The 12,477-nt window shown below is 35.2% G+C and overlaps 1 protein-coding gene across 6 annotated transcripts in view; it reads right to left on the reverse strand.

Moving 5' to 3' along the window:
• CNKSR2 (connector enhancer of kinase suppressor of Ras 2) overlaps window positions 1–12,477 on the reverse strand; it is a 286,598-nt gene that overhangs the window by 8,588 nt on the left and 265,533 nt on the right. For 2 of the 6 annotated variants that reach the window (XM_061407940.1, XM_061407939.1), the window contains one exon: window positions 2,551–3,869. The exons of the other annotated variants lie outside the window; for them this stretch is intronic. In XM_061407940.1, coding sequence (XP_061263924.1) covers window positions 3,865–3,869 — 5 coding nt within the window. In that variant the 3' untranslated portion in view covers window positions 2,551–3,864. Of the gene's footprint in view, window positions 1–2,550; window positions 3,870–12,477 lie in introns of those variants that run through there. 6 annotated transcript variants of the gene reach the window in all.

Consider the following 12,477-nt stretch of genomic DNA (forward strand, 5'->3'; position numbering starts at 1 on the left):
GATTCGGAAATTCTGGGCCTATGCAGGAATAAATTTGCCATCAAATCACATTTACATTTACAACATGTAAATCAGTCCTGTGTCAGATGACACACTTTTCTATTTCAATTTTATTAAAGTGAAGAGAACATATAAAGTTCTCTTTCCTATATAAAATTTCATTGATAGATTTGAGGATCCCAATGAAGTTATGGATAACTTGTATTCTGAGCCAAGGGAGGACTCGTTTCTGGCTGTGTCATAGTGGCAGGGCTAGAAGAAGATCCTCTTTATCGTTTCATTTATACTCTAGCTACACCATGAAACACTGTGACTCTAAGAAATGCACTGAGCATCAATATAGTTGTGTCTGGCTCCTTCAGGTTGCATATGACCTCCAGGCAGTAATAAAAGCTCAAAGAAAAGATTAGCCAATAGAAAATAATAGTTGGTTGGAACTTTCTTGAAAAGGCTTATTAGCAGATGATAACGCATTCCTCAAACACCGCAGGATGTTTGGTTGACCTATTTCCTTACATTCATGCCCAGTGTTTTTAAACCTGTTCGATTGTATACCCTTTTCAGTTAAAACACTTTTGTTGATAAATATTCAATATATGTATTACTCTATATTAATAGATAGATAGAAGAGATATTCGAGAAAATGAGATATGAAACCTGAGGAGAAATCCCAATGTTTTTTCGTTCTGCACCTCACTCCATGTGCACCTCTAGAGACCCAGACTGCGACTTTCCCTGAGTGCTTATGCCTTGCTCTCTTTGCATTTCCCAATCTTCTACAGGACATGGTGTCTGATGAACCCAATGTTTAAACTGAGTGATGATTTTCTTCACTTTAGACACCAAGTACTCCAAAGAGGACTCTGTATCAGTCTGAGTAATTTTTTTATACCAGTCTCTTGTGTAATGTCGTTCATGTTTCTTTGGTGAAAATTAAGAGCAGAGTTTACAAGTGTGGCGACCTAAAATGTTATTCTGGTGTCCTCGCTGTTTCCCTGCCTCTGCAATGACAATGTGGAAGGAGAGTAAAAAATGAAAACAAAACAAAACAAAACGAGTATACGAACTAGGCTCTTAAAGAATCAAGTCAGCAATGAATAATCAGTTCTTGTACATGTTTTGGAAGGGAACTGTGCTCTTTTAAAATAGGATAATGATGTCCTCATGGAAACAGTTGTTCCTTCCACAACACAACTGGGTAATGAGCATAGAAAGCTGGAAAAGACTAAGTCACAAGTGGGGGAGAAGGCTGGACATAGTAGCATTAGTCACCAGTCAAATGTGAGAGGTATTCGTTCTTGTACGGTCGCGGAGTGCTCTAAGGCTTCCAGGCGAATGGCATCAAGTATGTGGAGCACTATTCTCACCATGAAAGGCAATTAGCATTTGCATTTAGACACAGGACTGTTTTCTGTGAATACTAATTTACCAGTGCACCATAATGAACAACTTATTTCTATGTAAGGTGCCAAAGTTTTAATGGGTTTAATGGAGATAGGTTCAATATCTGTAGGTTTTTTTGCTAAAGATGATTATGCATTCAGGAGTTTACACTATAATCTGAATTGTTTTATAATGAAAGATTAGTTCTTTTAATTCATGTTTTTATATAAGTCAACTAGCTATGCCTTGTAAAACTGGGGGGAGGACAGTTTGTTATAAAGCATACGATTTTACAACTTGGCTTTTACTTGTTACTCTGTAATCAACTACCCTTCTTAGAATTAATTGGTTTGTTTTATTTTAGGCAAAATAACAATAATTTGTCTGATGAAAAAAATTGAGGGGGAAAAAAAGTCCTTTTTTTGAAAGGACAGCTTGAGTGAGTCCACCAATATTGCTAAGTGAATTTTTAAGGAATATGTGAAACCCATCCCTGTACGAATGACCTTGTGCTTCACCAAAATTAAGTACAGCCATATCAGTGTTTGTAAATCCCTTCTGCACAAAAGTAAAGCTGACTTCCACAAAGAGGTGACACCACAGACAGAGCTGAAGCTTATTCTACATTTCATTCTCGAAGCAGGTAATTTCTGCCGAATTATGTGGTTTAATGCCACAACTATGAAAGTGGTTGTATTTTCAGGGTATTACGGTTGTTTTTATGACAAATAGTTCAGATGGCAAAATCTTGGTGTCCTTGGCATTGATTTATTGACCCAAAGGGAAGGTTCTTTGAAGGAGAATTGCAAACATAAATAACAGATTCTACATTTACCCAGCGAATTTAGAAAATTTATATAAAGATATGGAGGTCAAGGTACCTGGTTCTTAGGAAGGAATTCATAAAGGATACAGTTTAAAAACAAAGCTAAAAGATGATTATTAAAAAATTAATGTGGAGTCATCATATTCCTTAATGAGAAAAAACTAAAATTCTTCATATCATAAAATTTTACTATGACTTAAACAGGGAGAATGACTCAAGACAATCCCACGAATATTTAAAACCAACATAATGCTTTTTGATGCATTTCTATATACCAGAACCATCATTTTTATATATACTTAAAAAAACACATTAAAATGGTTAGAGCACAGAGGCAACTGTAAGGCATATCAATGTGATTTTATTCACAACACAAATTCCATTTGTGAGAAAGAAGCATAGATTACTCCTCTTTAGAAAGATATTTACTATCAAGCATACTTAGCAAATTATTTAGCTATCTAAAAAGATCTGATACCAATTGGTCATATTTTTATTTTTATGTAATTTATATTTTTACAAGTATTCACATTATGCAATACCACACACTGCGGCGACAGGAAGAAAAAAAAACATTTCCAAATACAATGTTAAATTATCTGTTCATTGCACAGTATGAAATATCCATTAATTAGCATTAAAATTATTACAGAGTATCTTATCCAACTAAATAAAGGAAATTTCACATCCACTACAGAAGAAAAATAAGCAATATTGAGCCATAAGGGACCCAGTTACATAGTATTAAATAATATCTGAAACTATTTTGAAAGACAACCAGACAAAATACTTTTTCCAAAGTGAAAACCACAGCCTATAGATTTGGAAAATTTTACAGAAAAGAATAGCTCATGCCTGTCCTATGAGGCAACACCATTTGTATACAAGTGCCAAGAAGTAAGGAGAAAGTTAGGATTTTAGCTGAGGAATCTACTAAAGCCTGGCATGTGGCATTTTCTTCATTAGTGCCACTGAAAGCAGTCTCTGTGTTGCACCTGAATACACTTTATAATAGAATAAACATAGTAAGTTTCAGAGCAGGTTGTAGATACCTTGCCTTAATAGATTACACTTAATGTAGTACAATACAGCACGTCAAATTTTAAAAATGCAAAAATACACTTAACACACAGAATTCGCTTTCTCTGCTTTGCCTTCAAGAGGCCACTTAAGAGTCCATTGAACAGCCAGGGTTTTCTAGTTATTGGAGCTGATCCCTCTCCTTTCCTGTGACAGGAGAACACAACTGAGCCCTTCCCCAGTCAGTACCCTTTGCCTCTGTTCACCCACAGAAACAGCAGTTTTCTGTCACTGTGCTCCATCTTGACTGGCTTTGATCTTATGCTAGTCCCAGTGAAGAAAGCTTGCATTCTTCTTAAGAGTGGCCTGCCCCTCTTAATATCCCTTTAGGGAGGCCCCCAATCCAAAACACTTGATGATCTAAGCTTTTAAAAGTCTGTTTTCTGTTATAAACAGCAAGGTCGAGGCCATTTTAGTTGCTTGCAAGAGGTTGATGTTAAGTCTGCGTCGTGCCGACTCTCTCCGATCTAAATTCTCTAAACATTAGCTTATCAATCTGTGAGTCCAATGGGTTGAGTGCCAACAGAAGTGGATCCGATTTGGCATGGAGAGGTTCTACCAACTCTCGCAGTGTATTAGCCTAATATGATAAAGCAGTGATACAATATGATGAAAGACCTGCGAGTGCCATTATTTCCAAAGCATATTAGTATTTGTATTAGAAATACCATCATGCAATACCCATGAAGAGAAAAGAGAAAAATATGGCTAGAATTGCATATGGTTTTAATACCATAATGTCTTTGTGTTGGCATGCAAGTCTACTTGGCCAAAAATGGGACTTTATTTTAAGCTTGGTTATCTCGAATTGCCAATCTTATGTATATAAAATAATACACAGCACAGATATATCTTTTCTCACCTCTATATTTGTACATGCGTATCTGTAATTTTAATCAGAAAGTTTATGTTAAAAGTATTCTCCATACACATATAAAATGATTAATCTTCTAAAAAAATAAACTGTAGTTCTATACAAGATCTTTCCTCAAATTCATCCAATCAAGAAGTATGAGGAAAACTTTTCTGGTCCACCTTCTAACTAACTAACCCGACTCACATGCTACCACGTGCTGAGTGGTGAGAGAAAAGCCCAGCTAGTGTGGCTCCAAGGAAGTGGTCGAATGCAGACCAATACAAAGTGAACAGAGGTGAAAAGCTCTCACACGGTCAACGTGATGAAAGGGTGACTTGACACCCGAGCACAAGCCACATTCTTAGGAATTAAGAAACTAGAAGAGACTAAAGTTTCTGAATGACTTGGAAAACTCAGAACAAGTGGGCTAAAAATAAACTGTAGTCTCTTTTAGTTCATTTTATTTTGGATTTTGAGGAGTTCAAATATTACCACTAGGCACCAATCAGCAGTTTTTTTTTTTTTCTTTATAACCTAGGGCAGATCTTTATTTGCTACATCCTTTAGTACCTTTTGAGTTATATCAAGAAGAAGGAACAAACTGGGAGAGGGAACAGAGACAGCATGTTGTTCACTACTAGCTCCTTTATAAAATGGGAAGGGAGTGTGTTGCCCACAGCACAGTATTTAGAAAATAGGATGCAGTATGGTTCAGAAATCAGCAGATCTAATTTTTGTTTATCATATCATAACCTTCTTTTGCAGAAAAGGGGCTGGGAACTAAATAATCTTCATAGGTAGGTCAAATGAAAGAAAAGACAACACCTTATTTTTTTTTTAAGAAAATTATAATACTGTAATGCGAACTCTGGATTCTACCACTGTTTCATAAGGTCATAGAACTTCAAACGGTAAAGTCAGAGGCAATCTAATGCTTGGCACAAGGTCATCCTTAAATTTAAACTGTTTCTAATTTATCTATGCAACTCAAATATTTCCCCTCAAAAACAATTTACACGAATGCTTTAATTTCTAGTGAACTCAACCCATCCTAAATCTGAACTAGAGCCTTGGTAATCAAGTCACATCTTAGTTACATTTAAGACACCATTTAATTAGGATTGGGAAATTCTACTTCAAGAGACTGGAAATACCTCCTCAGTTGAGGCCTTGCCAACATGCAGGATGGTGGTGGGTGGATCACTATTTCAAAGTGACTACAGCTATTTCCAGGGCTTCCCAGGTAGCTCAGCGGTAAAGAATCTGCCTGCAGTGCAGGAGACACAGGAGATGTGGGTTTGATCCCTGGGTGGGGAAGATTCCCCGGAGGAGGAAATGGCAACCTACTCCAGTATTCTTGCCTGGAAAATTCTGTGGACAGAGGAGCCCAGCAGTCTACAGTCCATGGGGTTGCAAAGGGTCAGACACGACTGAAGCGACTTAGCATGCTCAGCTATTTCCAAGTCTGTATATACTAACATAAGAGAAGGTAACTCTCTGGCAAGGTGTCTCTTCAACTAGTAGTGGTCAGCTTACCAAATCTCAGGGTAGAGGTCTGTTAAATACAGATTACTGGGCCCTTCCCTTACTCTACTCAATCAAAATTTCTGGGTATGGAACTCTGGAATCTGCATTTTAAGCATGCAACCCAGGTGATTCTTGTTGCCCACTGCAGTTTGAGACCTCGTGCACTGGGCCAGTCACACTGTGATGGGCTACACTGTGGGGAGGGCTGGTTGAGTGATGCCAACTTTTGTACTGCACATATAAGGAGTTTTTACGTCACAAGCTTTGTAGTTGGACACATCACACAGAGTTTTATTTTCAGTCCTGTCACCAGTATAACACTGTATTATGTAACTCAAATAATCTCAAGATTTTTGCCAAGGAATCTGATGGAAATACCCTGGTCTACTGAGAATATGGCAAAATGAGAGATTGTGGTATATTGCTTGAATAAATTCTTTAAAGATATACTTTTAGGTAAGCATTAAATAGCTCCTCTTTATTTTTGAGGCAAACAGAACAAATAAACAGATACTTCCAGACTCAAGCCTGCTGAATCTATGTCTTGGGGTGTGCATTCTGAATCTCAAGTATGAACAGCATTGGCAGTCAGATATGATGGACTGGTATATGGCTAATTTACATGAAACCTCTAAAACATAAAAACATATTTCATAAAGATACTGTTCTATGAAAGCCTAACTTCTGCAAATCTCATATCTATGTGTCTTCAACTTTTTGCAAGTCCCTTTCTGGGTCTCAATATTCCTTTTCCCCTCCCTTTGTATTTTCATCAGGCATTCTCACTCTGCCTATTTCTGTGCTGTGCTTAGTCACTCAGTTGTGTCCGACTCTGTGAGACCCTATGGACTTGTAGCCCGCCAGGCTCCTCTGTCTATGGGATTCTCCAGGCAAGAATACTGGAGCAGAGAGCCATTTCTGACATCTCCAAACTGACAATTTTACCCCTACTCAAATCCCATGGACAGAGGAGCCTGGCGGGCTACAGTCCATGGGGTTGCAAAAGAGTCAGACACAAACTTAGGGACTAAACAACAACAAAATTTTGTGCCTGTTTATTTATTTTTTTTAAGGACAAGTGGAAATTGCGTGTTTCTAAAAAAACAAACAAACAAAAAAAACCCCAAAACTTAAATTGTATGGCTCTTGATTGTTTTTATTCTTTTGGTCGATATCCCAACTATAAAAAATATTCCATTCCCTACTTCCTGCTCTTAAAATATACTTCACTATTTAACAAGCTTTTAATCAAGTACATTTTGAAACAACAGCAATATTTCTATCCTAGCCCAAGAAAATCAGTAATGTTTCTGTTTGGCATATTACTTAAATAATTATTGAGCTGCCATTCATCACTGAAACCTTTGATTGTGAGGCCACCAGCCCAGCTGGGTAGAAAGAGAAAGATCCTACTTCCCTGTTACTAAACCCCTCGAGATGTGAATGGTGTACCCAGATGTAATGCCATGTTGTGTATAGGATGACTTATTCCAGTGTGGATCCACTTCTCATGCCAGCTCTTTACAGACTGAATCTATGTAGGATATGGTGAGAAAAATATTTCTTTTCCTTTTTGTTTTATGAATTTAAAACTCTTTCCATGCAAATTATAAGCAGAAATAGAAATTCTAGAAGTAACTTTTAGAAATGTAATCAGGCTAATAGATTATAAGGTAAGGATAGAGGTACAAACATTTGCAAGAGAATGATTCAGTTTGAATACAAAATAGGTAAAAAATAAATCTTTTACTTAATGAATGAAACAGAAGGAAATACATAAAAATGGAAATAAGAAGTGCTTAAGCCAGAACAGCACTTTCAAAGATTTTTACTTCTGAGTTATGAGAGAAAACTGGTTCCACATACTCACTTCCATTATCGGTGAGCCTGAGGGCAAATTTAAGGGCAAAGCCACTGACAACTGGTCTTAAGCTGCTTGCAGATAACAAGGCAGGCATCCAAGCCTATCAATAGTAACACATGTGGAGCTCCTGGGAGAGTACAGATTGCTGTGAGCTTTTGAAAAAGATCTGATTTATTACGATGATCAGGATCTCTCTCTTCTTCTAAATGTATATGTTCACATTTAAGTTTTTCTTTTTGTAAAACAGGAATATCTAACACCATGAGTTGATAGTCAGTGATAATTTTTCTCAATGAAAGTCTTGGAAAAAGTGGGCTGAAACCTTGATTCAGAATGTTCAAACCAAGAGAGAGACTTATTTGTGGCTTGAGTAGTAGCTGTTCAAATTTTGAGGGTCTATTTCCTTGTAAAGATAAAGCTCAAACAGACATAATATCAGATTTTAAAAAATTTGTTTGTTTGCTTATTTTTAATACCATGGGGGAGGGACTAGAAAGTCTTTTATTTTATGAATGATGAAGTATTCTTTTTCAAAATAAAGTGATAAATAGCAAAAAGTAATATAGTTTGTGCTTATACGTCTAATACTTATGGATATCTTTAATTAGAAATTTCAGGTATAATAAAAATATTTGATGAACCTAGCCACAAACAAAACAGATAAGGAAATACTGTTTCCAGATTAGAATGTTACTCTAACAATTCCATTCTCTGTGTATAATTCACAAGAGACAGAATATTTCCTTATGAAGTGGTATCTCATCTTAAACTATTTACCACTATACTATGACCTTAAAGTGCATTTAGGACTTATGGGTATATCACATATTACTTTTACTGTCTGCATTAAAACCACTACCTGAAATAAAGGTACACCTGAAGTATCCTTTAAATTAAGCTTATATATTAGTAACAACTGAAAAGGTCTTTTATATTTAATAGTCACAGAAGTACTTATTATGTTAATTCAATTTAGCCTGAGTTTATATTCAATGAATAGCCTATAGATATATTAGAAAAATGTACTATGGAATTCGGCCACATTATATTGTCATTCCAAATGTCATATTTCAGATTTTAAAACAGAAAATGGGAGGAATTCATTTTTATAGACATGCATTGTTCAATACGGATTTAATGGGTGCCTATGTATATATATATATGTGTATACTACATCAAATGTTAGGGGTAAATATACAAAGATGATAGTCTGACCTCAAAGAGTTAATGGCATAGCTGTATAACCCCTTCCCCATTTTTGTCTTATAATTTTATAATTAAGGATTATCAGTAAAATAAAGCTTTACTTTACTAGTATAAATATATATATACATATACACAGATACAACTATATGACTATAATGTAATTATAAAATTATCCTAACAATGTATATTATATGAATATATTAATTTAAATGGATTAATATATTTGGAATACATAGAAAATAATAAATTTTAGGGCAAATTTAAAGAATACCACTAAAATATTAATATATGTGTGTATATACATATATATATATGATATAAAACAGCTGAGTTCTGGTGCTTACAATAGACTTGAAAACTGAAGGGGACTGGAACAGAATAGAGAACCCAGAAATAAACCCATGCGCCTATGGTCTATTATCCAAAGGAATTAAGAATATATAATAGAGAAAAGATAGTCTCTTCAACAAGCAGTACTGGGAAAACTGGACAGCTAAATGTAAAAGAATGAAATTAGAACATTCTTTAACACCATATACAAAAATAAACTCAAGGTGGATTAAAGACCCGAATATAATACTGGAATCCATAAAACTCCAAAGAAAACACAGGCAGAACACTCTTAGATATAAATAAGAGCAATTTTTTGGAGATCAGTAAAGCGAAGGAAACAAAAGCAAAAATAAACAAACGGGACCTAATTAAACTTAAAAGTATTTGCATAGCAAATGAAACCATTGACAAAATGAAAAGAACCTACGGAATGGGAGAAAATATTGGATTGGTTCATTTGGGTTTTTCATATGTAGTTACTGAAAAAAACAGAATGAACTTTTTGGCCAGACCAATATTTGCAAAGGGTTTACCTGTGATAAGGTGTAAATATCAAAAATACATAAGCAGCTCATACAACTCAACATCAAACAAACAAACTGAGTAAAAAATGGGGAGAATATCTGAATAGACATTTCTCCAGTGAGGACATGCAGATGGCCAACAGGCACATGAATAGATGCTCAACACCGCTAACCACCAGGGAAATACAAATCAATACCACAATAAAATATCACCTCATACCAGACAGAATGGCTATCATCATAGAGAAAACAAATAACAAATGTTGGTGAGAATGTGGAGGAAAGGGAAGCTTTGTTAGTGGGAATGTAAATTGACATAGCCACTATGGAAAACACTATGGTAGTTTCTCAAAAAACTAAAATTAGAACTATTATACGACCCAGCAATTCCACTCCTGGGTATATATCCAAAGAAAACAAAAAATACTATTTCAAAAAGATACATGCACCCCAGTGTTCATAGCAGCTTTATTTACAAGTGCCAAGATATGGAAGCAAGTGTCTATCAACAGATGAATGGATACGAAGATGTGGCATATAATGGAATGAATGGACTTGGAGGCATTATGCTAAGTCAAATAAGTCAGACAGAGTATGACAAATAGTTTAAAATATCATTTATATGTGCAATCCAAAAAATACAAAATACATATTTTGTATATAATATAAAACAAAGAAACATAGTCACAGATACAGAGAACAAACTAGTGATTACCAGTAGGGAGAGAAGGAAGAAGGGGCAATATAGGGGTGGGGGATTAACAGGTACAAACTACTATGTATAAAATAAATGAGGATATATTGTACCACACAGGGAATATAGCCAATATTTTATAATAACTATAAATAGAGTATAACCTTTAAAAATTGTGAATCACTATACTGTGTACATCTGTAACATATAATATTGTACATCAACTACACTTCAATGAAAAATAAACAACAACAAAAAACCTTTAAAAAAAAACTTGAAAGGAATCACAATATGCCACCTTAAAATATACCACTCTGGCCTAAGGATTATTTTGAACTGAAGGTAATTAAGAAACAGTAGACACAGAAAGACCTTTGGCCATCCCTCTAACTGCCATAAAGCAGGACGTATGTTTCCCACTCAGAAACTGTTCATCCTCTCCTCTTGCATTCCGGGAGAACAATGCTTAACACTGAAGACAGAAAGTTGGCATCAAGATGGGTCTGCACAAACAAAATCTTACTAAAATAGCCCTTATCTTCTGTTAGTTTCCCCATATATAAACTTTTCCAAAATTTACCACTTTAGAAATCCAAACCCCCTTTCTGTTTTTTTGTCACTTCTCCGTAATTTACCATGCTTTGTTAAAATGGTATATAAACCTCGGATCAAAGTGCTTCTTTGGGTCTTCATTTCTTTCCTTTGAAGGCCTCCATGCACATAAAAATTAAATTAACACAATAAAATTTGTATATCTTTTCTCTGGTTAATCTGTCATTTGTTAGTTTAATTCACAGGTTCCAGGTAAATAACCTAACAGAGCAGAGGAAATGTTTCTTTATTTCCCTATAAAACACTTAAATCAAGCCTTAAGCCATTCTATTCTAAGTCATATATATTTTAAAATATTTATACTAAAAATATTTAAATATGAAGTACATGTATTTCATCAAGTTATTTTGAGATAATTTTCAGCAACATGGATAGATGGCAGTTTATTGGCTCTTGCAACCTATTTTATGATTATTTATTTTAAAGTAATCTTTTTACAATTATCATTTCCAAAAGAGGTAAGAGAGCTAAAGACTTTTTTATTCTCCAATAATGCAGAGATGAATGATGTATATTTTTAATTTATGAAAACTTGAAATGGCAACCCACTCCAGTACTCTTGCCTGGAGAATCCCATGGAGGGAGCAGCCTGGTAGGCTACAGTCCATGGGGTCGCAAAGAGTCGGACATGACTGAGCGAGTTCACTTTCACTTTCAGCACCTTACATGGTTATATTGAGTTGGCTAAAAAGTTTGTTCTTATGGACTTCTGTAAGAGCTTACAGAAAACCCTAAATGAACTTTCTGGCCAACCCAATAATAAAAGGATGAAATTCAATAGATGATATTCAGTCTGGATGATAATCAGTGTGAACCGCAACTCAGTGCTGAGAACTGCCAATGGGGTGCACAGGTATATCCTATGTGACAGAACACTTCATCTGTGACTATGTCTAGTCTGCCAAAATGAAAAGGTAAATTGGGACTAGCTACATTTCAGTCATTTTCTTGACTATTTATTTCAATGGATTACTCTTTGGTCCTTCCAACCCTATTAGGACATTCTCTTTCCTAGTGATAAGCAATGAAAAAAGCAATTCCAATGTTATCTGAACCTTGAATCACTTATGAGACTAGATGGTAAAAAAGTCTTCAGAACACTGATTATACTTCCATGACTCAAATTATTTCATTTGCCTGTTGCACTTGACTTGAATTCTACAAACTGGACATTCTGATGGAATAACAGGTAAAGGTATCTCTACCTGGGGGGCTTGGAGTTGTAAAGACACATTTCATATGCTGAGTCCATCAGAACTTTCTCAAAGTAAACAAAGGTCTTTTTGCCTTATGTCCTCTTCTAAGGTGCTGAGCAGCAAACATGATCTAGGATCAGTAAATTTTGAGCTGATACAAACTGTGCTTTTATTGCCCAGCTTGCTATTAAGGTAGACTAAAAGTAGACAATGGCATAACTTCTTAATTCTTGAAAATTTTATCTAAAATAAAGACTTAATGTACATTTTTTTTTTCAAATTAACAGTAACATAGATCTTATTGAACTTCTGCTCTATAAAGTTCCAGCCTATTCTTATTCTCACACTAGAGTCATATACTACCCTCAAAGTATGG

Source organism: Bos javanicus, chromosome X (genome assembly GCF_032452875.1).
Source record: "Bos javanicus breed banteng chromosome X, ARS-OSU_banteng_1.0, whole genome shotgun sequence".
NCBI classification, from domain to species: domain Eukaryota; kingdom Metazoa; phylum Chordata; class Mammalia; order Artiodactyla; family Bovidae; genus Bos; species Bos javanicus.